The sequence below is a fragment of the Etheostoma cragini genome, chromosome 1 (genome assembly GCF_013103735.1).
Source record: "Etheostoma cragini isolate CJK2018 chromosome 1, CSU_Ecrag_1.0, whole genome shotgun sequence".
NCBI classification, from domain to species: domain Eukaryota; kingdom Metazoa; phylum Chordata; class Actinopteri; order Perciformes; family Percidae; genus Etheostoma; species Etheostoma cragini.
The window spans coordinates 10,330,652-10,358,583 of record NC_048407.1 but is presented as its reverse complement, the minus strand read 5'-3'; the positions used below and the strand labels follow the sequence as shown (position 1 = coordinate 10,358,583).

Below are 27,932 nucleotides of genomic sequence, written 5' to 3'. Positions count from 1 at the left end.
TCTAAGTAGTTTTTCCACCTTTGGCTAAAAGTCAACCAAAGGACATCGCTGCATGGCAATAAAGTGAAAAAAAATACAACATAATAATGATAATAATAAAATAAATGAAACAACCTTTTATATGTTATGCGAAGCCTAGCCATTTTCCTAGGTAGCCTGCCTCCGACCCAGGTTAACCCGTACTTCCCACAGTAGAATACGGTTTTATAAAGTTCTATTATACGTTTAACCCAACAGACTGAATCTTATTTCAAGATAGACGTGATTGGACTGAATTCAGACTGTCACAAGAAAACAACTGACATAATTTCTTATAAAATAAATAAATGTATAGATTAATTGATTAGAAACAACTTCCGGACAGCCTCCTGGTGACGTGAGCCACCTATCAAGCGGCGCATGCGTAGAGGATCAGTTTCACTAGCCTCAGCACCGTAAACAGGAGCCGCCGCCGGGGAACGGGAGCCGTCGTGTTGTTTATTTCACACAAGATAAACTTTTCTCTACAATGTCGGAGTTTGACAGCAACCCCTTCGTGGACCCACTGGACATAAATCCCTTCCAGGTCAGACTGTTGCTTACCTTTCTGTGTGCGAAGTTTTCAAGAAGCTGTTTTCGTGCAAAGTGATATGCTGGAACAAAAACCAGTTTGGTTGGTTGCTGGGTTTGGCCTCAACGTTTCCTGACAAGAATAGTCACATTTATGAAGTATGACACATTGTAGTCCAGTCGTAGGCTATTTATGAAGATTGACGGTTGAACTGTGTATTTACGCTGACCGTGGGCTGCTAACACACCTGCGCAGGTAGGCAGACCCACGAACAGGTGCCCGCTGCTGCTGATATTCAGCCGTCTACGTAACTCCTCTTCAACACGCCATTAATGGTAGATTTTGTAAACCAGATCCTTAACGAGAAATGTGAGATTTAATGGCGCACTTTGTAGGTTTATATATTGTCTTCATTACGTTTTCTTTAGTCTAAAAACTTCACATCCCCGTTTTTTTGTTTTCCAATCTAATGGCTCAGGGAAGTATTTGGTTATAGGTTAACATTTGTCTTTGTTAAATATTTACTTTAAGGGGAAAAAAACTGTTTCTTCAAACCTAAGAAATCATGTTTTAACTGAGAAAGATGTGTCCCAAGGTTCCAAGGCCAAGAGTCTATTAATAGTTAATGTGGTGTGAGACGAATGAGTGCTCATGGACAGGTTGGGACGCTGTGGGACACTGTGGGACACTGTGGGACACTGTGGGACACTGCTAACTTCACACATTGCACCAGATAAAAACTGAAGGCTCATGGATTCTCAGCAATACACCATAAAACCAAGTACTGCTCTTTTTCAGGATGCCTCAATCAGTCAAGCCACCAGAGGAGCCCCTAAAAACGTTGGGGAATTCAACCCATTCTCTGCAACTGAAATGGTTTGCTCCATTTATAAAAATATCTAAATACTGTATAGTTGATTCATAAGTCAGAGGGGATTTAGTTATTTAAAGAAGCAATATTGTTTCACAGGGAACCCACTCTGGCACGACCATCCCCATCTCTGCTGCCGCCTCTCAACCCGCCATCCTACCCACTTCTGTGGAGCAGAGCGCACAAGTAAGTCAGACACACACATTTACAATTAAGGGAATTTGACAGGTAAAAAGTATTTAAGTTGGGGGGAGTACTCACATTCTATTACTTATGTAAAAATAGTAAAACCATAGGCTAAAATACTCCAATTAAAAGTCCTGAATTTAAAATGTGAACGTACATAATTGTTATTAATTAAATGTACTGTACTAAAGTATCAAAAGTAAAAGTAGTTATTATGCAGATTGGCGCTTTTCACAGTGTTACATTATAGTAGAATATTATGATAGAATACTATGTTCTCTTTATATCACTAATGAATATGTGTAAGAGCATTTTAATGCTCAAATGCTTTTATGTGGAGCCAATTTTAGTACAGTACTCGTAAATGTACCTAGTTACATTGCACCACTATATAAAATACATTTTGAGTGGCCGGGTTGGCCCAGTGGAGCAGGCGCACATATACTACAAGGGATATGCCTCTAGGGTCCAGGGTGCGATCCTACCTGTGACCATTTCCTGCATGTCTTTCCCCTCTCTCTGTGACCAATTATATATATATATATTTTACAGTTTAAAAACAAACTGGCCAGTTGGACTCTGATGGAGCGACTTGTCACTTCTCTGCTGCCATATTTGCCAATACCAATATACTGTTGGTTGATTGAATTGCCGGATCTTAGTAGCAATAGTCAGGCTATAGTAGTGATTTGGCCTCGGGAGCTGGTGTCTTACACCGCTAAGTTAGCCGCGGGGTGGATGTACTCCTGCCAGTAGTGTGAATCAGGCATCACTAGGAGGAAAATTGCAGCAAGGAGTGCTAATAGTAGTGTATCACCCAGCAGGCAAATGTAGCAGCTGGCCAGGCTAACCTGCTCAAACAGCAGGAGGAGCTGGAGAAGAAAGCAGCTGAGCTAGAGCGGAAGGAGCAGGAGCTCCGGAACAGGACCGGAGCCAGAGCGCTCAACACTGGCCGTAAGTAGTAGTTTTAGAAGCTGTGTGTTAACTTGTGTTGTACATGTGGCCAAGAAGAAATGACAACACTCAAAATGTTAATCCAGCTGTGAATTATTATTATTATTTTTTGGTCTATCAGCTAAAGAGAACAACTGGCCACCTCTTCCCAGCTTCTTCCCCATGAGGCCCTGCTTCTATCAGGACTTTGAAGAGGAAATCCCTGAGGACTACCGCAGGATCTGCAGGAGAATGTACTACCTCTGGATGTGTATGTACCCCTTGCATACAGTATTTGCTTCATAGCCATTGTTTTTGAATATAAAAGAGCCATTGATCCATAAGATAGTATCGTTCACATCTGTTTGTTTGGTTTGTTAACAAGTCTGTGTAATTTTTGTTTTAAACTGTGTAGGAACCAGATCTACCTGCAGATCTTGATATCATTAATTACAACATAATAATCCAAGTTTTACATATGATATTAATAATTTAAGAGGCCATCTGAGAACCCTGGGTTTGTTGAATTACATAAAATAGTTCATTATGTATCATAAATAGATGAATCATAAGCATACTGTAGTTTTTACTAGTGCATTGCGGATTGCTTGGCCTCCTGTATTGCTGCCCAGCTTTCTCCAGAACCATTGCACTCCAAAAGAACTCACAGAACGCCCCCCCCCCCCCCCCCCCCCCCCCCCCCCCCCCCCCCCCCCAAGCACTTAATATGCAACAGTAGGCCTATACAACTGACTTACTGTGTACTCGTACTTCAGAGGAAAACATACATTTACAGAGAATGTTGCACATTCAGATTCTAGTCACAAAAAAACAGGATTAAAACATGATGTATTAAACTATCCAGCATTATATTAGTGCTGACTGATAATGCCTCTCTTTTTACTTTAAATAACATTTAAAAGCCGAACTCGCACTGTGCTGACGAAGGCGGTTTTATATGGCATAAATAAACGGCTGGAGAAATACGCACAACAAAACAACACGCTCAATCAGTCGCGGCTCGGCCGCGGCTCATTCAGCATTGCCCCTGTTTCATCATTTTCATGTTGGGTAGACAAAAACGAGTTTTTGGCAAGAACTGCAATAAATGATCCTTGTAGGGAATCAACAACTCCCTCCCCTGTTCTTGTATATGTGTGGGGACACACAGAGATATTCCAATTTATAGTTAGATATGATAACCTTTTTAACACTTTCTGATTTGGGTTTTCTCAGAATAGGCCTCATAGCGTTTTGTGGAACTTACATTGATTCACTTTGGTTGCACTCCTTTTAAAATCAAGCAGTCAGAGTGCAGTCAACTGTCCGTTTGATTCGGGTTTTACTGAAAACACCACCCACACCTATTAAATCGTCCTCTAGGGGAACCAAAGATTAACTACAAAAATACACACAACTCTATTTCAGGCTATTTGAATGCAGAGGGCTGCTTGTGTGTCTCTGGGTTGATGTCTTTGATAGTAACCAGTCCAGCTCATTGGTTCCCTGTGTCTCCCCAGTCCACAGTGCTACTCTGTTCCTCAACGTGCTGGCCTGCCTGGCTTACTTCACTGCAGACCCCCAGTACGGCATTGACTTTGGTCTGTCCATCCTCTGGTTCATCCTCTTCACCCCAGTGTCCTTCATCTGCTGGTACAGGCCCGTCTACAAGGCCTTCAGGTACGCTGTTGTACTCGCCTTGTGCTGGTGATGTACTTTGATTTGCATGGTTTCCGCAGGGTCTTAAAGTCTAAAGAAGTCTACAATTTCAATATCAAAATGTTAGGCCCTGTCTTAAATTCATTAAGTATTGAGTTCTTGGTCTTTAATAATTTAAAACAGGTCTTCATTTTTACCTCTGTAGCTATGTTGTGATATATACGTAGGGCTTAAATTTATTTCATAATGGGCTTAAAAAGTCTTAAATTTGACTTGGTGAAACCTGTAGAAACTCTGTACATGACTGGATGTAACTGTTTTGTAGTACAAGCAGTAGAAACACATGCAGATTAACTACTTAGACATGTTTTCTTTTTTTACTTTTACAAAATGTTGTGAATGTCCTCATCCTGCGACTCAGCCAAGTCAAGTCAAGTTTATTTCATCCATAAAAATGGAAATTAGAGTGCTCACACTTGCCATCTTGCCCATAAAAACTAGAGAATTTAAATACAATACCACAAATACACTACAACATGGGTCTTCACCAGGAGGTACTGCATGGGGGGTCGCGAAAGTTTTGGTTGATTAGACTTTTTTTTATATTCCCCCTGCAATTTTTTCCACTAATTGAAATGTCAATGTCACACTGTAGTAAACAGATAAATGGAGGCAGAAGATGTCTTTCAGTCATCAATGCACACATTCAGCGACACACAGGAGCTTTTTCAAGCTGGGCACCGTGTCATTCACAACACCTGTCCCATCAACGAGGAATCAGAATCAGAAATACTTTAATAATCCCAGGGCGAAATTACTTTTGTTACATTACTCCATATGTAATAGAGTGTATTACATATGGAGTAATGTAACGAAAATATTGAATGCACAATAACAAGGTACATTTACACATGGCACTATAGGACCAGTTTGATATAACACAATTTTATACAATATATATAATTAGGGGTTCCCCGCTCCATCTCGCCATCAGTTTGGGGGTCCTTGGCCTGGAAAACGTTGAAGACCCCTGCACTACAATATTATACATAAATACAATGAAAAATAAAAATAAAAACTCATACAAATGTACGTTTAAAGTGCTTGTTGTGCTGTCTAATAGCCTGAGGGATAAAAGAAAGAGCACAACGGAGGTCTTAGCCTACCACTACACTCTATGACCCTGCTGGACAGATTACCATGAAGAGGGTGACCCGGGTCCCTCGTTATTTTCTGAATCATTTTTACCAGATGATCGTCATATACCTGATCAACTGTATTTAACTCTCCCACCATTTTCCCAGCCCAGATACTTGTATGTGTTCACACTCAGCCAGAAGAGTTAGAGGAATTGGAGACACCATGTACTTTATTACAATTATTAGAATTGCTAACATCAGATTTTTCTTGCTTCAAGCTCAGTTCCTTAATTTGATCTGTAACCGCATTTACACCTGACTGGACGTCAGTGCACGGTCTGCACGTGAACTGCAGCGCCTCCAGCATCACAGAGCTGTCTGTGGACGCCTGTCTGGAAACAATGCCGGGAAAAACTATCGGCGAAAACGCAAATACCGGCCAAATATATCGTCCGGCCGATAAAATCGGTCTATTGCTATTAATAACATGTCTGCTTGTGTTTTCTTATCTTTTTTCTCCCTCCAGGTCTGACAGCTCCTTCAGCTTCTTTTTTTTCTTTTTTGTCTTTTTCTTCCAAGTGGCAGTGTACATCATCCAGACTGTAGGGATTCCCAAGTGGGGAAACAGGTCAGTGGCAACTTTTTTTTTAAACTGAACAATCGTCTGCATGTTGGTTGAAGGTGTGGCATAAGTGACGGGTGTTTATTGCTAACAACAGGTTTCTATTTTCATTAGTAAGAATAATTCTGTGCACTCGGCTTTGGTTAGATTTCCAATAAATGTGGGTACGCAGGGGTCCATTTATTTCTTCATTCACGCATTGTGTGTGTGTGTGTGTGTGTGTGTGTTCGTGTGTGTTCGTCTGTGTTTGTGTGTGTTCTTTTCCTGTATCTCCTCTCTCGCATCTCTTTGACAGATTCCTGCTGCCCTAACTTGTCTGGGTTGCTGCTCTGTGAGTGTGTGGAACTTTTCTCTTTGGGTTTCTTTTCTACATCATGTAATGTATTTTAGGCTTTTTAGTTTCCTATCATTCACTTTTTCAAACTTCATGCTTTACCATTGGTCATGGGGAAGGTCAGGATGTTTGTTCATTTCTCTCTAATTCAGAATGTCATTCTGTTGTATACTGTACAGTACACACTTCTTGTAGAGAAACTGTGAAATGACCCATGGCTATTTGTTTGTATGTCTGTTCTTGACAGTGGATGGATCGCATCCATCAGCATGATCGGCACAAACCTGGCTGTGGCTGTGGTTATGATGGTGGTGGCCGGGTTTTTCACTGTAAACGCTGTCCTGGCTGTCATCCTCCTGAAAATGGTACGCTATTGTAAAAGTTTTACAACTTCTTTTATCGTAAAAAAAAAACGTCTCTTCACAAAGAGAGACTATCGAGTCATGTTACAGTTTGCACTATTACATGTTACTATTTTAATTTTAACCAATAATAATAATTATAATAACTTAAAATCAATTGAACTTGCCCAAAATAGAAAGTTGAACATGGTGCGGCATACATATAAATATGGGTATTCCAACTGTGGCTTCATTTAGTTTATTTTCGCTCCAACACAGTGATGCCACATGCAAATCAAAGAGAGAAGCATAGCAAGAGAAACTAAAAAGGCTGGTGACAAAAACTTGCAATGCAGTTGCAATAAAAGGACAACGAAGGCGTCAGAGGGAATATGAAGATTCAGAAACTGTTCTTCATTCTGTACATCCACCAGAATTGCAAAATGTGGAAGTAATGTGGAGCCTCAGGACCTTTGTTGCATGTCAGAACCCTCCTCTCTCTCAAAAAAAAAAAAAGAATTGCACAATGCTAGAAATGTTTTTATTTTAATCGTGAAGATGTTTAGACATTTTGGATCTGCATCTTGACCTAACTTTGCTTTGGAATACATACAGTGGTAGGCAATCATCACGTTTGTTTTCATTCAAATATTGTGAGTAAAGTTTATGAAATGGCAAAAAAATATGTTGCTATGTGAACTGTGATTTATTTAGTTTAGTTTAGTTATTTAGTTGAGAAATTATCCTCACTCATAGACCAAAAGGACAAAAACTGTGAGCTCTTTGGGATTTGTCCTTTTAATCTGATTTATAAACCTGTCCCTGCCATAATCTGTGCTCCTTTTCCTATGTCCCCAGGTCCACTCTAAGTACAGAAGGACAGGTGCCAGCTTCACCAAGGCCCAGCAGGAGTTCTCCACGGGAGTCCTGACCAACCGAACCGTCCAGACTGCTGCAGCCAGTGCTGCCCAGGGAGCCTTTGGCAGTTAGAGCGAACATCCTTTCTGCTTCTGGCTAGTCTCTTCTCTGACCAACATAGCCATGTCCCAACATACTGCAATGTGTTTAGGGGCTGGGGTTTGATTATTTATTGAAAAGGGCCAAAAAACAAGAAACTTATAAGGAGGGGAATTATTCTCATTACGTCAGCTGAGTGAAAGGTCTACATTCTCCACTTATTAGCTTTTCAAGAGACTGTTATATAATACAGCATGACTATGACTCTCAATTGTTATTGAAAATTGACCATTCTCATCAGTATGTTAGCAAAGTGTATGCCATCAACAGTTTTTCTGGGACATATAGGAAGGTGTAGGAAAACAGAGTGGGTTTGACAAAAATGTATTGGCAACACCTCACAGTATAACTAACTGAAATACATTTAACATAGTCAACTAAAGTAAGTATATCTGCGGCACACCACTAAACAGGGCCAAGGTTAAGCGATAAAGTAGTTCTTTATTTTTTATTCACGTTATTCTTAAATACGCTGGCAGAAAGGATTTCTCTATTCCACTGAAATAAAATACGGGGGCCTCAAAAATGACCACTGCGAAGAGTTGGCATTATATAAAAAGCATACTTGACATGCGAATGTTTTACCATCATTCATTGATGGATCCACATAATGTGTGTGTACATATTTGTGGCGTTACAGCAGCACGTAGAGCGTTACAGGGTTACCATTCTGTCATTCTGCTTCATAAACGTGTTTAATAGATGCACTGCTGGATGCCCTGGAAGAATCATACATCCTGCACTACTGATGAACACTGCTGCTGTAGGAGTGTTCGCCCTAAATTTGTTTTCATGTGCATAACACTGTATAGAATAATCATTAATGAAGGTGACGGGATGCTGGAAGGTTTATCTTTCTACTGGTTTCATTAGTTTACTGATTTAGATGAAGTGAGACAAAAAGTTCCTCTTCGGGCAATTGAAGACATAGTTTAACAGTGACGCGATATTTTTACATGTTTAGTTGTTAATGTTTTTAGATATAGTATGGCTCCTTGCTGTGATTCAAATGAAAGACAGGGTGCAGGTTTACTAATGTAAAGTTACTGACATAGTATAGAATTAAGAATGATTTACTTAGAAGTGTATTAATGAGCAGAAAGAACACAATATTTATCTGTTGATTATCCAGTCTTGACTTTATATTCATAAAAATGTGTTGACCAAAGTCATGTGGTACTGAATAGTCGCAGATAGATATTTTTTTTAACCTGCTTTCTACCTACTACTAGCATTTTTTTCACATATTTACTTGTGAATATATGCTGTGCGATTCTCATCTTTTGTTACTGTAACACTGAAGGACTTTGTTTAGGTGTACTCAGTGCCTTTCAGCAGATGTAACCCATCATTTTTGCGTGGGGATTTAAGCGCAAGGCTGTTGTGTTTTGTCTGATTTAGTTTGTCTTAATAGAGAAACGTGTTTTATGGTGATGTTTCCCTTTGATGATCAGAATGTGTTAAGGTGTGTTGTACATATTGGTTACTTATTTAAAACATAATTTACTGGGGGGAGGGGGGTATTTGCTAGAAATTGTTTCTCAGTCTTAACATAAATAAACTGTCATTTTTTTCAGCTTTTGAAAATTCTACTCATGTAAAGAGAGCGTGCAAAGTAAAGACATTCATGTGGCCTACTGTAGGCCTACATACTAAATGTCTTAGCTACATGATGTAAAATACACATCAAACGCTTATGATGTACAGTGGCTTTCATAAGTTTACACACCCATGCTACAGTTGATTAAAAAGAGGAATAAAAAAAAGTCTTTCAGAAATTGATCTTGATGCCTTAATTTAAAAAAATTAGGAAAATCCAACCTTTTAAGGACACCAATTTTCTTTGTGAATGAATAATGTATTGTAAACAAATAAATGTTCTTCCTTAAAATACAGGGGGCGTAAATATACACACCCTTATGTTAAATTCCCATAGAAGCAGGCAATTTTTATTTTAAAGGGCCAGTTTTTTCATGGATCTAGGATACTATGCAAAGGCAAAGAGAACTTTATCACAATGCATAGGATCCTCATCCAGAAAATAACTGGCCTTTAAAAATAGAAATTTTTCAGTATTAATTTTTTATTATTCCTCTTTTTAATCACCTTTAGCATGGGTGTGTAAACAAGGAGGTTATACGTTCCCTTCTTCTCTGTTGTTAGACGCACATTTTTAATTATTCTCAATTCTTTATTGACAAATCTGTTCACTGCGCTGAGGTAGAAAACAATTGATTCCATAATCAGTATGAAGAAATTGGTGACTTTATTGCTGTATGTTTTAAAAATGTAAGCCGGAAGTATCAAATGCAACTGTGTGGTGTACAGGTGAGTGAATCTAAACTGCAAGATCTGTAGAATATATTTTCCAAGCTATATAGCTTGGAATGTCATCAGGAAAATATATTCTATTTAGAATTCAGATTCTATTTTAATTAGTTGTGGATAAAAAAATCTACTATATGTCCTACTTTACTGTGAAAGTGCATTTTACTAATTATACTTATTTATTTATTATTTACAGCGTAGTAGCAATACTAAATACTTACTCCGACACTGATAACTTATTATTTTGCCCTTGCCATTTTATTGATAAAAACAGTCGACGTTCATAAATCCAACCAGCTACTCCTCCGCATTCCAAGATGTATCCATGGCAACAGCTTCTAGCGTTGATCAGCCCAAGATGGCGGACGAGGAGAATGCCACGGCGGTGAGTGCAAAACCAAAGCTAGTTATCGTTTTCGTGGGTAAAATAACAAACGTTTCGGTGTTAAAGTAATAGTGTGACACTCCCTGAGTAAACGTAACGTTGTGTTTTTGAGTATAGCCTTTGCAACAACGCTTGTTATTTGATTGTTAGCTAGCTTCCTAGCTAACCGATTCTTACTCGGAGCTAAATTGATTAACCTGCAGCTAACGGTAACGTTAACTTGCCTCGCGTTCCGTCTTTAATCTCACTCATCCAAGGGCAAGCTAGCTACAACCTGAGAGCTAACAGCTTAAATAGCTGCAGTAAGGTGACAACCGCAATCATTACAGTGAAAATATACATAGTTGGCCATCGTTAGGTTAGCCCACGCTTTATTCTGTACTTCTAACTTAGGTTAGGTAAAATAACTGAGGCTGACTTTACCACAGATACGTATTGTGTTATAGCGTTTAGGATGTGATGACATAAAATATATAAATACTCAAATCGTCAGTGGCGAAGCAATCCACAAGTGCGTCAAATATAGAGGGAAAAAATGATGTGAAGCAAACACTGGGATTGAGCATGCGTGCATCTAACGTTACCTGCATGTAATGTCAACTAGTTAATGGTTCTGTTAATGTAACCTTTTACTGTCTGTGGTAATAACTGGTGGAATCGGTAGTCACTAGTGTTGGAATAAGAACCTTTTACTTAAATACTGTACTTGAATTGTACTTTACTTTAGTATTTCCATTCTGTTATTTTCTACTTTTACTTTCCTACATTTCAGAGGGAAATGTACTTTTTACTCCACTACGTGTACTTGAAATTTAGTCTGTTGTTACTTTTTATATTTAAAAACACAGTACATATATAAAATGATGCATTACTACTACTACCTACCTAGTACTATCTACCCCAGTTGTATTCAAAGTATCTGAAATCTTTTCCACATTGGCCAACTACAACATAAAAATGCCTTTCTGTGTATGTATTAGTGAACAGAATACTATAATCTATTACTATGCAACTGTAATTCAAATTCTGCTCTAAATATGGCATTAATTTCACATCAAATTAAGTATTTTTTTCTATTCTGTTCAATTGAATATGAACACACCTTAAAGTCACTTTAACCAGTATTTCTGCTGAGTCATAACACATACTGTAAAGAAACAATACAAAAACAATTTTTTTGTTTGGGTGGGGAAAATCTATTTTGGTGGGGCGACCATAAATACTGCTCCTGGGAGACACTGAAGATAGATGCCATCTAGTGTATTTTTCTGTGTAATGTATGGATTATTGGCTGTTACTTGTTTGGTTTTGTTGTATTTAATACTGTATATTTCAGCTCCCAGTTGCTACTGAAGCCAAGAAACGTCGGGCACCTAAAGGTACTGCAAGACATTTGACACTCATTCACTTCACAAGTCATTTAGCAAAATGATTTTCAAACAGCACAACTTTTCCAACGCCCATTGTTTTGATTTCTGACAATTTGTCTGTTAGTGATAAAGGGTAATAATAGAATGAGTTTGGAACCAATCATCCTGCAGAGGTCACCCTCACCCTTCTATCTACCGTATCCTAAAAGGAAGACGCTGTTAAATACAGTATGCTTCTAAGCCATGTTCCAGATATTTCTCTGTGTGGAAAATGTTTTGTCAATGTGGCTTAATGTCCCATTAAGCAAGTTAATCTGTTGCTCATGATTAAGCTTTTTTGTTTTGTTTTACAATATTTTTAATCATCAGTGGCACTGCTGAGAATGGAAGTCCTATGGGAGCAATTTAGTACTGCTCTGTAATTGTTTTGCATGTTATGGTATTGTATTTCCATACAGTGATCTTTTACACAGCATCCAAGCCCTTACTGTGCCAAAACCTTAAGTGCATTAATGTAAGGTAAGATGACTGAGTAATAAAAACAGAAAGTAAAGATTGGATTTTAATTGGTTAATGTAAAGGAAGGGTACAGTATGAGTGAAGTGCTAGAAGCTCCATAACTAAGTCAATAACAGTAAAAGTTTTAATTCTGCTTGTGACTCTAGTACTATAGTATAAAAATGAAATATAAAGCTGTAAAAACATATGCCAAACGTGCACATCTAAGGACAGAGGGTGTCGTATGCTGTGCAGATTTTAAAGCCCCTTGTGGAAAATTTGTGATTTTGATATTGGGCTATATAAATAAAATTTCTAAAAAAAGAAAATGTAAAAAAAAGAAAAGCCAATATATCTCAGTTTAATTGGCTCCATAAGCTAATGATTTCATACACTTCTGTAATTACCATCATGAGATGCAATCAGGGTTATATATTGCACAACAAATACATTCTATTCTTTCATTACATTTTGTGTAATGCAGTTTCTACGTTGGTAGCAGGTAAGACTGAGGAGGTGTTGCAAAAATATGAGCATGCCCACTAGTAAGACCTAGAATCAGTTTCTTTTAAATCGCTAAATTGAAGGAAAAAATAGGTAATTTCACCTGTTCTAGTACAGCATGCTCCAGTTTTGTAGAATCAGGTGTTAGTGGAGCAACTTGCCTTTATTTGTCTTTTCTCTCCCTCGAAAGAATTAGTGTTGGCAGCTAAAAATGAGACCTAATTACTTGACAAGACCACGGGTTGTTTGAAGTTTTTCTGGTGTAACTTCCCCAAAAAAATTCTTCATATTTTTCATTACATTCTCCCCATGTGTCTTTTGATCTCAGCATGCCTCTCCTCTGCTCTTATCCCCTTTTAACAGATGGTTGAAGCACACGGACGCCAAATCTGTCTTAGCACTAGCCAGATCAAATTTAACAATGACAGAATTACTGCGTTTGGGAAGAAGTTTTTTACAGGACTATATTTAGGAGACCTCATGCTGTGCTCTTCTTCTTAGCTCCTTTCTGCCCTTCTTTCATACCGTGGTTACAGGAATACATGCCACACATATATCCCATCTGTCCTCCACCAAATATGCCCTGCTTTGTGTATGTGGACACTGGAGGGCCACAGGGCCCCATCTGAAACCCAGAGACAAGAATATTATTGCTTTCTCAGCAGGAAGAAAGCGGATTAGGGTGCTACAAATAGGGCCCTTTCCGAATCTTAACGGGGTAAACGTGTGAGACCCATGCAGTTTCACCCTCAGCGATGATGAGGATTCCTCTGAAGTTGTTGGAAGAAGCTCCAGTTCGAGTGGCAAATCAACAGAGCACTTTTTGAAGCGCTGATGGATTAAAAACAGATGGGAGCTATAGTGTAATTCACACTGTATTCCTACACAGACAGTTCATTAATGATATCCACCGATGTCAGTGGCAGACTCAAAGCCAAGCAATTCATTCCACATTGCCTTGAATCCTTTTTTTAGCCTCAAAGAAAGGTAGTTGGTAAAAGATAACAGGATTACCAGACTCAAACTTGCTAGAATTGGAATTACGTTCTCCTTGTGAAATGAAATCTTCTACTCTACTGGGAAGAAGACTTGGAGCACTGTGGTTGGGTTCTTGAGGTTACCTAACCCTTTCTAAAGCTGGCTTTTGTATTGTACTGCTTACTCCTCCAGCCTTTCCTCTTTCAGTCTGTCTCTATACCCTCTCTGTTCTGTCACAAGCACCTGGCTCATAAGATACATTGTTGCCCTGGCAACGGACAGAATATCTCAACCTGCCAACAGACTAAAAAGAGACAGAAAAAAAGCAGTGTTTGTAACGGGAAAAACTTGCTTACAAGGTGACATTTACAGTGTGGCTGGTGAATTGATTATAGTTTAGCCCGGGGATTTTGGGTGAAGTGTTAACATCCATGTTACTGTCAGATCAAAGACTTGCAAGTGACTGCAGAGGGAGGGAGCTTTCAAGATTATTTGTTTAATTTATACGGTCTTTTTTTAATTTGGCAGTTGAAAATACTTGAAATAGACATAACTCTTAATAGTCTCAGCCATCTGTTTATAAATGAAATGATTTGCAGTGTTTTTGGTGAATTGACTTAAATGTAGCCTGTGGATTTAGGTTGAAGTGTTACATCTCTGTTAACTGTCAGATCAGAGACTAACTAATGACTGCAAGAGGAGAAAGCCAACGGGATCAATCATTCAGCTATCAACTGAATAAGACATTATCTAAACAGTAATGAGCTTAAAGATTTCCCTGATTTGTCATCTCATTTTATTATATTCTTATTTCCAGCTCCAGAGCTTCCCATTGTGGAGAGGAGAAACTGGCTAATCCACCAGCACTATATCCGTAAAGACTATGATACATGTAAGGTAAAGTACCTTTCTATGGTTTAGTCTGTTATTGACCCATGTCTGTGTCCGGTGTTGGACTGATTGACCTTTTAAAAATAATAAGTGAAGATAATGAATGCCTGGCATGTACAGGGTTCTGTACTTGATTATGGCTAATTCACTGCATTGACCTGTGTATTCCCACATGAAACCGGTAGGTACTTTAAAGTCTCTGAATAGATACCTGTACTTATAAAATATATGAATGGAATCCTCCCATCTCACTTTGTTCTTATGACAGAAACACTTCTCACTCTCAGGGCCTTATTTTAATTGTCCCAGCACAGTGACAAGCCATAGTAGGTTTTGGGCACACAAGACCGTGTGGCCGTCGCTAACCACACCTGCTATTTTGGTCCATGTATGTGCAGCAGCACAAAGTATAAAGAGCTGGGTAAGGTTGAATATAGATCAGATTGTGTAGTGACTAGTGAATTTGCTCTCAGCCAATCACATCACTGGTCCCATGGCTGTGAAACAGCTGAGCCAGTCACAAGAAGGCCCAAACACTACAATAGCTCAACAAATGGAAATCATATTGTTGTACACAACACCATAAATCTCCAGCCACAGGCAGTTGGTGTGTTGGCTCTTTTTTTAAATGTTGTTTTATTTTGACCAGCCATTTAGTAAAATGATGATAGACTAATAATAATGAAAAATGGGGTGAAGTAGTTTATATGATTGCGTCAATTCAACTCTATTTCAGTTTTAATTTTGGGGAATTTCTGTTGCAAATTGTTACATCAGATCTTTAAATGTGACAGAACAGCATTGGCTTCGTACCACAACATTTTCCTTTTAAAGTTGGAAAGGAGGCTGTGATGCACAGGATGTATGAGCATCAGTAATCCAACGCCAGAATATTTAATTATGCTGGACCTGTCTAATGTTTGTGGCGGTAAAAGCAGCTTGGTGTCATTTACACGTTATTTAATGAAGGTAAACACGTGGACAGTCGCGTGTAATTGCACCTCTGGCGACGCACTTTTATTATCAGATGCCGCGAATGTATCAACATATCTGTCCTGCTGCCCTCAGATGGCTGCAGAGATTTAAAAAACTGAAAGACGTTTACATACCATATAAAGCAACTGCATGTAGACAACAGATATTGGAAGAATCCCTCATAATTTTTAGATAAATGCAGACAGATTTACTAGCATTCCTGCTTTCAACACATTTATGCCGTTTAACACATCTATTTGCTGTTCAATGTTGAATTGAAATATAATATTATCATTTACATTTCCTCCAACCTGTGCACCGTGCACCACAATACCACACCGCTGGGCAAAGCACATTTCAAGGTCAGAAAAATACCAAGCTGTCATTGCGAAATATACTGATACAAATGTTCAAAGTTAGTCTGGTTTGGGATTTGCAGGAAGAATCTGAATGCCATTAGGATTGGTTTTCAGCAGGGCCAGTTTGTTGTTTTGAGCATAGTATTAGTTTTAGCAGTAACCCTACTCACGCAATAACATCCAACTCAGTTGTAGAAATTGTCTCCCGTTCTGTGTCCATGTAGGCGATCATCAAAGAACAACTGCAGGAGACTAATGGAATGTGTGAATATGCCATATATGTTCAAGGTGAGCGTTTTCTTTACTAGTAACTCTTCCCTCTCACAATGAAACAGTTATGGTGTTAATTAAGAGCTACATGCAATGAAGGCTCTTTGGTTGTCAACGGCAAAGCTCCCCATTACATTATTTAGTTCCCCAAAATCTGGTTGTTCAACCCCACGCTGTGCCTTCCTCATGTAGATGAATATGCTCTCTTTTTGTTTCTTAATTTTTTGCCACAGCGCTTATCATGCGTCTTGAGGGCAAGATCCAACAGTCCCTGGAGCTGTTTCAGAGCTGTGCCGTCCTTAATCCCAGCAGCGCTGACAATCTCAAGCAAGTGGCCAGATCACTGTGAGTCTACTGTCCTCAAGCCTGGGGTGCATCCACACCCCTTCATCAGCTTAAAATACTGACATAGGAGACAAATCTACATCAACACCAGCCCACTGCTATCCACTTATGGCCAGAACATTTTTAATGCTGTTGAGAAAAGTTAATTACTATTTTTTCACTGTTGCAGTATTAGACCCCGACCAATAAAGGATTTTTAATCTACCGATAGGAATATTCGGTTAATTAAAAATCCGATGTGCCGCTACATCGGCCGATATGTATATTTTTTAAATCCAGAAACGCGTTACAAAACAAACAGATGTCCCTAACATTATTTGTAGTTATTTATGAGTTCTCACTAAAATAATATGCTAATAATTTGTTTTATTGTCACAACAGAACAGAGGATCATCAAACTACCGTATATTAAAATTCTGATAAATAAAATGTATAAAAATAAAAACTTTGAACAAAAACACATTAACAAAAAGAATAATCAGTGATGCCAACAGGGACGATGTAGAACGACTGCTGGTGGACTAACAATGCAATGCCAACGCTCATAACATCGTTAACAGTCTGTTTTTATTTTTTAATATTCATTTGTTGGAATCATTTATTTGTCATTATAAATGATTCTGATGAATGATTTTTTTTTTAATCGGCCATTATAAATGCTGATACCGATAGATTGGGAAATGCCTAATATCAGCCAATAATATCGGCCTGCCGATATAACGGTCGGGCTCTAGTAAGTATAGCTATTCAGCATGCAGTGATTACGATTGCTACATTTCTTATATGGATTATTGTTTTGATAGTTTGTTTTTTCTGTAGGTTTTTCCTGGGAAAGCATAAAGCAGCTATTGAATTCTATAATGAAGCTGCAAGGCTCAACGAGAAAGACTGGGTAAAGGAAAAGAAACACTTTAGTACTCCGTTTCTGCTTTGTCTTAAACATGGTGTGTTCATTAGGCCTGGTATCTTTCGCTTAAATACACAGCATGAAGTTCTCTCCCCGCCCATCATCTAGAACAGAGATCTTCAACAGGGGGGGTCCTCAGAGTCACTGCAGGGGCGGCCGCCAAATTATTGTTTAATACTTTTTTGATTGTGTTTTTCCCCCAAAATTAAAATATGCTTGTTCTTGGCCTATTCATAAAAAGCATCTACAACATTGAACGCTTACAGGCCTGTAGGTAAGGTGGCCACTGGAGCCATCCACAGACACAGCGTAGCTTAAGGATTTACTGTTCCTTTCACATGTATGTTTGATGTTAAAACATGATATATGAACATTTTAATAGCTTAGTATTGTAGGGCACCCAAAAAAGTATGTATAAAGGCTTCAGGCCGCCTTACACGATAGGCTCAGTTTATTATGCAACTAAAGTTTATACAATATATGTATTAGGGTTTCCTTGTTTGTCTCTCTTTTAAGTTAGGGGTCCTTGGCCTAAAAATTGTTGAAGACCCCTGATTGTGAATATTAAAATGCCCAGACTGGGAAAAAAACGTGGTTGCACCTTCAAAGTGAACCAGGCCTGTTTTACCATGAAACCCTTCAACATTGTATTAAACCGGCCAGGCAGGACCATTAACCACTCACACTGCTATGTCTCATACTATTTTGAGTAATACATCATTTGTATTCCGCAGCGATGTTGCCTTAAATAACTTTTTTTATTTATTTTTTACTTTTTATTTATTTGGAAATTTTAATTCGCTGAGCCTTATTTCAGCATTTTCAAGATTTGTCGCATATGCATATAAGTGAATAGTGAAATGTTGTTGCCTTTATCCAGCTCTGTTCATTTAAGCATGCACCAATGCCCCATGTATAATTTTCTAATTTACTCACTCCAGGAGATCAGTCATAATCTGGGGTTGTGCTATTTCTTCATCAAAGACTTCAAAAATGTGAGTATGCTGATTTTACACACTGTAAAGGATAAATTGTTCTCGATCCCAGGTAATTTGATCACTTTGATTTTCTGTCAGGCTGAAGAGCACCTAAACATAGCTCTTCAGATAAATAAACACGACAAGACCTTCATGATGCTTGGAAAGGTTCATTTGCTGGCTGGAGATACTGACACGGCCATCGAAGTGTACAAGAAGGGAGTGGAGTAAGTAAACTTCAAATGTGGACAATGTTAAAAAAGCACTGAGAAGACATTTCAAATAATCATTATAGGTATATGGTATTAAGGACTGCCACTATGGTTCTCTATCTGTTTTTAAATAGTCTAGACATACATATACAGCAATCCATTGTATGTGTTACGTAGGCAGTGGTGGCTGAAATGTTAGAGAAGAGACCTTGTGACCGGGAGGTCGTGGGTTAAATCCCCAGACCAACAGGATAACATATGGTGGGGAAAGTGAAAGGGCAGCGCTTGTCCCTCCCTCATTACCGCTACTAAGGGACCCTTGAGCAAGGCCCTTAACCTAAAAAAACCAACAATGGAGATGCTCAGTGGTCAGCAGATCAGACTGTGGTTGTACTGGCAGCTTCCAGGTGTGAACGGGGAACTGTGGGAATGTGATCAGGGCATTCCTGCAAAAGAGAGGCTGCCTCTCCGTGAACCTTTCCTGAATAAATAAAGGTTAAAAAAAATTAATTAAAAAACGTTTCAGGAATTTTTTACCAAGACAGTTTTTTTATCCAACCGAGAAACTTTACACAGCCTCAGCATGACAGTTTTCTTCATAACAACATTGTATCAAGACACTATAAGGGATAAGAGCAATACAACATGTTGTTTAATAAGAAGTAGGTTACTTCCAAGGGAGTTCCCTCTTTATTTGTTCGTTATATGTTTTCAAGTCGTTGGAGTTCATTTCAGTAAGTGGGCCTCCTTCAATCTCATACAAAGCTCCAGTTTTGAGACCGTTTTAATCCCAGGCCCTTTTCAGTTCATTATAAATAATGTTCATTTCTTCTTCTATTCACATGTTGAATATTTAAACATTAGGCTGTGGCATAAATAAATGACATCAATGTCTATAATTGAGCTCATTATGATTATCTCCTTTTGGGGATAAATGAATTAATCAAGTGCCCCGATACTGCAGTTGCTTTTAATAAGATGTACCACTGTGAATCTTTTTTTTTTATGCAGATATGTCTCTTCTCTACAATGTTTTTTTTCAACCATATCTCCCCCCCCACAGGTCATAATTAATACTCCACAATTATGCTGAATCAAACCCTGATTGAATCAGCAAATTCCTTGAATATCAATTATGTTTGCTTTAGAATAAGTGTGGGCATTAAATGTAATTGGATAAAGTGACATTTTTTATTCTGCGTGTTTCCTCAATACAGATTCTCTCCAGAGAATACTGAACTTCTGACTACTCTTGGCCTGCTGTTTTTACAGGTAGGTAGAGGAAGTTTTAAAAACCTTTTTAGTCTAATTATGTGTAAACAAGCAACAAGCACTACAAGAGTGACATTAACTATAGGTGTCAAAAACATCTAAAAAGGACAATATGTATAATTTTGTGTGTGTTTTTGCCAGCTTGGGAAATACCAAAAAGCATTTGAGCACCTTGGAAATGCCCTCACTTTTGACCCCAACAACTATAAGGTATGTGGGTATTTCAACACACATTATACTTTGGTATAAACATAGTTTGTTGCTGAGTTACTGAGGACAGTGCATTAAAATTCTTTTAAAGCTGTTCAGTTAATAGAAAATAAATAAGGTCATCCTCTGTCACATAGTACAGTCCATCTTTTATTATGTGCAGTTTCAAAGGGTTCTTCTTTCTCTAATATCTCTTTAATGACTGCTTTTATTCCCAGGCCATCCTGGCTGCAGGCAGCATGATGCAGACCCATGGGGACTTTGATGTGGCCATGAACAAGTACCGAGTGGCAGCATGTGCTGTGCCTGAGAGCCCCCCGCTCTGGAACAACATCGGCATGTGTTTCTTTGGAAAAAAGAAATATGTAGCTGTAAGTAACTGTTAATTGGTGCATTTGTCCAGCTTTGAAATCAATGTATTACTCCAAACAAAAGAAGCATTCTTACTCTTATTTTGTTTCAATAGGACATTCCCCAATAGTTCACATTTTGAAAGTAAATACCATCAGAGATGGAGAGTAGCATATTTACAGTTCTACAGTTGTAGAGACCGTTGTCTCCTTCATATTTCTACCCCACTACATTTCAGAGGGAAATATTGTACTTTTTTGCACTACATTTATTTGACAGTTGCAGTTTCTATTTAGATGAAGTTTTAATGGCTAATGTTTTGTTATTGTTTCTTCTTTCCTCTCACATTAACCATAGATACTCGTCCGATTTATCTTGTGACCCTTTACCACTAGACTGAACTACCTAACTGTACTAGAACTAGCTGGACCTGAACCAGCTACAACAATAAAAGGCTGCTTACACATTAATTTATAAATTAATTCATCTTTACAATCTGACTATATCTCATCAGTCACAGGGGACATTTACTGCGGAACAAGTACTTACTTTTGGTATTTCAAATACATTTTGTTGGTAATGCTTCTGTACTCAAAGATGCTCTTTGAGTATCATTCAGAGTTATGCATTGTGTATCCATGAGGTCTGACAAACCCTGTTGAATGCATTTACCATCTCACAACACATTTGCTAAGCTGATTTTTCTTAAAAGTGTGAAACCTGCATTGTTTGTCATCCGTGTTTACTAGCTTACAGTCTTCTTCTTTGCTGCCTTTGTTGGCACGTTAGTATGTACCTGGGCACATTACTGCCACCTCTGAAACTATTGAAATGTGTACCACATCACCCGTGTGTGTGGGAAAATCAAACAAAACAGGGAGCCACTTGTAAAAACATTGCTCAATATAATTTATAGTGGTCAAATACACTGGTCTCAATAAGTGATCTGAGTTTTCTGTTGCCGGCGATTCTCCGTTGTCAATGGAGCAATCCTGGAATTGGAACGTGAAGGATATAGACTATGTTTACACCAACGCAGACTGGGCCTTGAATCCTTTGTGATAGTTACGTAGCATACAAATCTCAGGCATTTTACACTACGTTGTTGTTGTTTGGCTTTTGATATATTCTTGCTAAAAATATATGTCTGCTATGCTGGAAACGGCTTGCATTCAGTTCAGTTGCTCACATTATCTAACGGACCATTTAGCTTTAAATTACTGTATTTTCTTTTTATCAATTTGGAAGCCAACAAGATGATATTATATTAATAAATAAATAAATTGCTACTCCATTAATTCTTAAACTAATATAAATAGTTGTACAGAAACTATAATTTTGTAGTTTCCTGTTGCAACATATTTCATTAAGATTCTATTATAATTTTTTTAGTTAACAGTTGTGTCAGCTGTTTGATTTCTCTCTCCCAACTTCATCCCTCCCACAGGCCATCAGCTGCCTGAAACGGGCCCACTACATGTCTCCCTTTGACTGGAAAGTGTTGTACAACCTGGGTCTGGTCCACCTGACCATGCAGCAGTATGCCTCTGCCTTCCACTTCCTCAGCGCAGCCATCAACCTGAAGCCACGTATGGGGGAACTCTACATGTTGCTGGCAGGTACTGTGCTGAGTCAGAGAGACAGAAATAATTTATAATCACGATCGTGTCTTTAAAGAGTAAATTGATTTTGTGGCAAAAAACAATAATGGCAACAATTACTGGGTATTAAGCAGATTACTGTACTGCATTTATTTAAAGTGCTCAAATTATGCTCATTTTCAGGTTCATCATTTCTATTTAGAGGTTATATCAGAAAAGGTTTACAGGGTTTAATTTTCCAAAAACATTATATTTTTGATGTACTGCCCATTGCTGCAGCTTCTCTTTTTTTACCATGTGTGTTGAGCGCTCTGTTTTAGCTACAGAGTGAAGCATCACACTTCCGTTCCATCTTTGTTGGAAATCGCACATTTGCAGTAGCTACAGTAGGTAATGACTGCCAACCAGTCAGAAGCAGAGAATGAGGGCATGCTACGCTAGCAGCTAGTGAGCATTATAACGTGTTACAAAGTGATGTCACGGAAGTAATGGCTGGACTACAGTACAGCTGTTTGGGGCAGTTTGTTAACAGTGTTTTTTTGTTGGAGATGATTAGTCCCTTGAGATGGACTTGGGCTTTTTTTTTTTTTTAGATTTCTTTTTGGGGCTTTCTCCTTTTTTATTATAGTCACAATGGATAGAAATGAAAGGGGAAGAGAGATGGGGTGGTGACACGCAGCAAAAGGCCCCATGGCGGATTCAAACCCAGCCAGCTGCAGGACTCAGCCAACATGGGGCAAACGCTCTTACTGGGGACTTTGGGCTTTTTCACTTTTTAAAACTATAATTTGCACAAAAATATATGTAACACAATAAAGGAAAGGGAAAAAGCATAATATGAGTACTTTAATAATTTACCAAAGGAAATATACTATACCCTTCTATACAACAAACTGAACATGCTGAGTTTGCTCCTGCGTTTGACAGTATTTCATTTCAAGTTTAAGCCAGTCTCATACTCCATTGTTAACAGTGGCTCTGACCAACTTGGAGGATGTAGAGAATGCCACCAGAGCGTATGAACAAGCTGTGACATTTGACGAGTGAGTCTGTCTTACACCTTCCACCTTAAATGTACTGTGCGTCTGAATTTAAGTCTTTAGTTGAATCCTTTTTTAATATTTGTTTCTCCTCCTTGGTGATCAATTATCTACAGTTCCAACCCTCTGGTCAACCTGAACTTTGCCATCTTCCTCTATAATCATGGTGATAAGAAGGCAGCTCTGTATCAGTATCAGGAGATGGAGAGGAAAGTCAACCTACTTCGAGACAGCAGTAGCAACAACGAATTTGATCCTGAGGTACTTTAGATCCTGTTGATTTCTCAAAGTCAGCTGTAGAAGCCATTTCTTACAGTATTTGTAATCGTTTGCCTACTTGTCACTAACAGCTGATGGACATGGCTCAAAAGATGGGAGCTGCCCTGCAGGTGACAGAGGGTCTGGTGTGGACTAAACCAGTCAAGGACTCCAATTCCAAGCCAAACTCTTCAGCAGCCACCAAAGCCCCTGGTGCTCCCCTTGGTACTAACCAAGCTCTGGGCCAAGCCATGTCTTCTGCTGCGAGCTACAATAGAAACTTCCAAGGTCAAACAGGTATAAGTAACTGGAGTGGGTGGTAGAAAGTGTCAGTAAATATTCTGTCACCTCGGTGTAGCTTCTGGTTGGACGTCTCGATATGAGAATGAGCCACTCTTGTTGAGTCAGGAGACCACACAAGACTGAATATCTGTCTTAAGTTTGTTCTTGCTCTGAAACTGAAAATAGGGTGAGCGCATACAAATATTTTTCATTATAAAAGTCCAGTGTTACAGCCTCAGTGCAGGTGATGACATATTTCACAGCCTCCACCTCTCTGTCTATTAAACCAAAGCCCAATTTTTCAATTTAAATGGAAACTTAAAAGTATCTCTTCCCTGTGAGCGTCTTGCCTGCACTGCTGTAGCAGATTGGATATATGGGCTAATGCAAAATGGAATATGGGGAAAAAAAGAAAGCTAACCTTTAACCAGTATATATTCTTGGCAACAAGAGCAATACAGCAGTGTGGAAACACACAGTTAAGATAATAAATTCAAGTCTACTCTGAAAGGATTGTTGCCGCTGACAGCTGTGAGCCTGTGTTTTCTATCACTTTTTCTTTTAGCTGTTGACATTTAACATCAGAACAATATGTCCATGTACTACGTCATTTTACAAATAATTACACAGCTCTGACAATCTATCTGCTTCCTAACACGTAACACTATAAAACTAGTTAATATAATTTAAAGTGGAGGTTTGTATACTGTTTTTGCTGATGTCAATATATTTATTGCTGTTCTGTAACAGCTAGTCCGTTAAATAAATTAGCTGTTGGTCAGAATTCATGTGTTACAGGCAGGGACCTACTGTGTCTTGTTGGTTATTAAGATTAACAACTTAACCCTGAAACTTGGTTTGGGTTTGTGAAGATATATCTGTTACAAAGTGCATTGTGGGTTAAAGGTATTTTTTACAAATGAAAACAATATAAATCTTTCAAAAAAGGTAAGTTCAGTTTGTACTGGCATATTTGTTTTTCAGAACCCTCCCTACGTCTCACCCGTGTGTATTACAGAGGGGTGTTTTAAAGGAGGGGGCCGGGGGGGGGGGGGGGGGGGGGGGGGGGGGGGGGGGGGGGGGGGGGGGGGGGGGGGGGGGGGGGGGGGGGGGGGGGTATTATGTAGCTGTTAGGTCATTAGGTGAATTTATAAATGTGCTGTTAGAGCATCAAACTGATAGTTCTTAATGATTCACCACCTTTTACATGTGAGAAAAATGCCCCATTTAAAGAAGCCAATCTAAATTGCACTTTGTGAGATATCACATCTGCAAAATCTAATTATATGCATTATCTAACTTTTCAAAAAGTACAGTCACAAACAACCTCTGCTCAACAAGATTACCCTGGCCGAAGCCTCAAAACATGCCATGGTTACCATGTGGGTAATAAATAAATATTTTACTCAGTCATTGTGACGCTACAGTTTGTAGTCTGGGTGTCTGTTATACAGAACAACGTATTTGTTCAGACAAGAATAAGGACTTCCAAATACAATGCTCCAATGTTCTGCTGGCCTCGATTGACAGCTGTTGGTGTACATACACTAGATGAAAGTTTAACACAGGTGAACTCGGACCTGCGAGTTTGCCGTAGCCAGCTTGAGATCCCATTCAAACAGGGAATACATGCTTGAATGTCTCTGTTGTGTAGGCTTTAGAGTGAACGTGAGCTGGATCACATAAGAGCGCAGTTGACCAAAATATTAATTAAAAATTACATTACATGTCATTTAGCCGACACTTTTATCCAAAACCAATTACAGTTGCTATGAACAGTAATATCAGAGGTCGCACGCCTCTGGAGCAACTTGGTTGATGTATCGCGGTGGGAATCGAACCCAGAAACACCTCGTGTGTCATATCCACTGCGCCAGCCCAGCACCAGTAACCACAATCAGGTTCTACGCTAAAGGATTTGATATAGAAATGTTGATAGAAGTGGTGGGGAAAGCAATACCTCAAGCTAATCACATTTAAAAGTCCTGAATAATGCTGCAGATATTAATGTTAATGGACCCCACACTGTTTCAATTTAGTAAATCCTTAGGAATTTCATTTAATTCTTTTTCCGAGCAAGCTTGATATCGACTATTATGCTTTTGTTATTTTCAGGAGTTTCCAAAGGCCCCTCCATGCCCCTTGAGCCAGAACCGGATGTGGAGAATGCCCCCAGCCCACCCACTGACCCTCCAGGCTCCCCAGAACCGGTTGTGTCAGAGAACCCCAAAACCAGAACCTCCAAGAGGAAATCCAAGGTGGAGGAATGAATTAGTTTGATAGTTGCAATCTTACGTGACATCTTTGTCAAAAGGTCACTCTCATGTTAGGGAGGCGAATTAAGGTTCTCAAAAATCAAGCCAAGCTAGTTATGGTTTTCTAGCTTATTGTAGTTAGACATGAAGCCTTGAGTTCTACGCCTCTCGTTTAGTTGTATGTACTGCACAAACATTAGTTTGTCACTAAAAAGGGCAACGGCAATGTGCACTTTGTCATGCCCTTTATTTCAGGAATATTAAATGTCACAGGATCGCTTTTCACTTTTTAAACCAAAGTTTCTTGTAAAGATGTGTGGGTGTGGCAGCGTTGGTGCACATCAAAACCCATCCCAATGGATGGTTGCCATTTAGAATCATCTCTATTTGACAAAAATGTAATATGGGTGTTTGTGCAGTTTCAAGTGTTAATATTTGGATGAGCTCAGCAATAAGGTTAAATAAGAATCTTCCTTGTATTGACATTTCCAGAGAAGGTGTCGGCCCTAAAATATAAACATGATGAAATTGCTGCGACAATCACTGCTAAAATCTGAGGACAGAAAAGGATGATTATGAATAGTTACAGGGTAGTGCTTGTTTGTATGATGGGGCTCTTTTTGAGGGTTGAGTGTAAATAGTGATACAAGCTTTTTACATGTAGATACATGTTATTCTATGTATAGAGAGTAATGTATTTAATATTAAATAAGAGACTTTAAAGAAAATCGCTGTCTTGCTGCTTTTATAAAGTCCAGTTTGTATGTTATTTGATTCTGTGTTTTCTAATGTTAAGGTCATTTATTTCAGCAGACACCACCAACAGGGGACAATATTGTTTAAGAGCTTTCAAAGTCATTCGATTGGCTAACACACAATGCATGTTTTTACAACAAGAACAATAACGTAAACATGAACACATCAATCTGTCCACCTAAACTGATGTTGAAACTGTCGACATCTTGGACCACGGCTTCCAGTGGAGTATCTGCTTCTAAAATGTAATATAGTTATGTTTTGATATTGTGTGTGTGTGGCGTCCCATATATGTAGATTGTAGAAATGAGGTAGTCATTAAACCCAATATTCTTTCAGTCCTGGTAATCATCCATTAATGGTTGTATGAACTAGAAATAAAGTGTGTTTAAGATAGGACCTCATACATTATCTGTACTGGAGGTCACATACGAATGATTGTATGATTTACAAAAGGGATTGGGCAATTTGTACATATTAACCAAACTATTTATGAAAAATGTCCCCTGAAAAAGTCTCAGTACACAGGAATATGTTTATTTTTGTGTTTTTAATATTTGGGTGGCAAACCACTGTTTTGGTTTAGTTAGTTTAGAGACTAAATGGGCAACTAAAAGACAGAAGACAGCTTGTGCACATTTCAAAACGTAAAGATTGATGTGTCCTTATTGTTAGAATGACCAATAGTCTCCAAATCATAGATATACAACAGCTCCAAATCGCCTTTGACTCAACAATGTTTCCAAACTCAATTATTATGATCATTAACTGTAAGTTGTGAGTATTTTGGAATATTATTGAATATTTTTTATATTATATTATTGAATATATTTTTGTGACCAAATGTTTTTATTTCAAGATTACAAACAGTATGCTGAGACATGAGATCATGTGTCAGGACCAATGAAAAATAAAAACACACAGGGAAGGAGGGAAACAACCACAGCAGCCAAACAGCAGAAGCGCAAAATAATATATATATATATTGATTATAACTCAAGTGGGTTCCAGAGATAAAATTGATTTTTGGCAGATTTGTCTTAAAGGGCCCATGGCATGGTGCTCTTTGACTGGTTTTATATAGACCTTAGTGGTCCCCTAATACTGTATCTGAAGTCTCTTTTATATAGACCTTAGTGGTCCCCTAATACTGTATCTGGGGTGGCAGTAGCTCAGTTCATAGGGAGTTGGGTTGGGAACCGGAGGGTCACTGGTTCAAATCCCTGTATGGACCCAAAAAGTTGGGAGCGTGGATT

At 38.7% G+C, this 27,932-nt stretch overlaps 2 protein-coding genes across 4 annotated transcripts; both read left to right on the top strand.

The window, feature by feature from the left end:
* The first annotated feature begins 403 nt into the window (after window positions 1–403).
* scamp2l (secretory carrier membrane protein 2, like) lies at window positions 404–9,127 on the top strand. 2 transcript variants are annotated; one of them, XM_034881318.1, is made up of 9 exons: window positions 404–565; window positions 1,349–1,426; window positions 1,521–1,607; window positions 2,432–2,561; window positions 2,683–2,811; window positions 4,061–4,220; window positions 5,865–5,966; window positions 6,542–6,659; window positions 7,494–9,127. In XM_034881318.1, exons 1-9 carry the CDS (start codon window positions 509–511, stop codon window positions 7,623–7,625), a joined length of 993 nt encoding a protein of 330 aa, XP_034737209.1. In that variant the 5' UTR covers window positions 404–508; the 3' UTR covers window positions 7,626–9,127. The 2 variants fall into 2 exon arrangements, with proteins under 2 accessions (XP_034737209.1, XP_034737201.1); XM_034881310.1 differs by having other exon boundaries at window positions 405–565; window positions 2,429–2,561.
* Window positions 9,128–10,256: 1,129 nt separating this feature from the next.
* On the top strand, window positions 10,257–27,014 carry bbs4 (Bardet-Biedl syndrome 4). Of its 2 annotated transcripts, none has more exons than XM_034881083.1 (16): window positions 10,257–10,365; window positions 11,702–11,744; window positions 14,533–14,612; window positions 16,165–16,228; window positions 16,444–16,555; window positions 17,375–17,447; window positions 18,404–18,457; window positions 18,539–18,666; window positions 19,869–19,923; window positions 20,065–20,133; window positions 20,352–20,504; window positions 21,932–22,103; window positions 23,059–23,128; window positions 23,242–23,386; window positions 23,476–23,680; window positions 25,781–27,014. In XM_034881083.1, exons 1-16 carry the CDS (start codon window positions 10,306–10,308, stop codon window positions 25,933–25,935), a joined length of 1,638 nt encoding a protein of 545 aa, XP_034736974.1. In that variant the 5' UTR covers window positions 10,257–10,305; the 3' UTR covers window positions 25,936–27,014. The 2 variants fall into 2 exon arrangements, with proteins under 2 accessions (XP_034736974.1, XP_034736985.1); XM_034881094.1 differs by having other exon boundaries at window positions 10,347–10,365; window positions 14,533–14,607.
* Window positions 27,015–27,932: the final 918 nt, after the last annotated feature.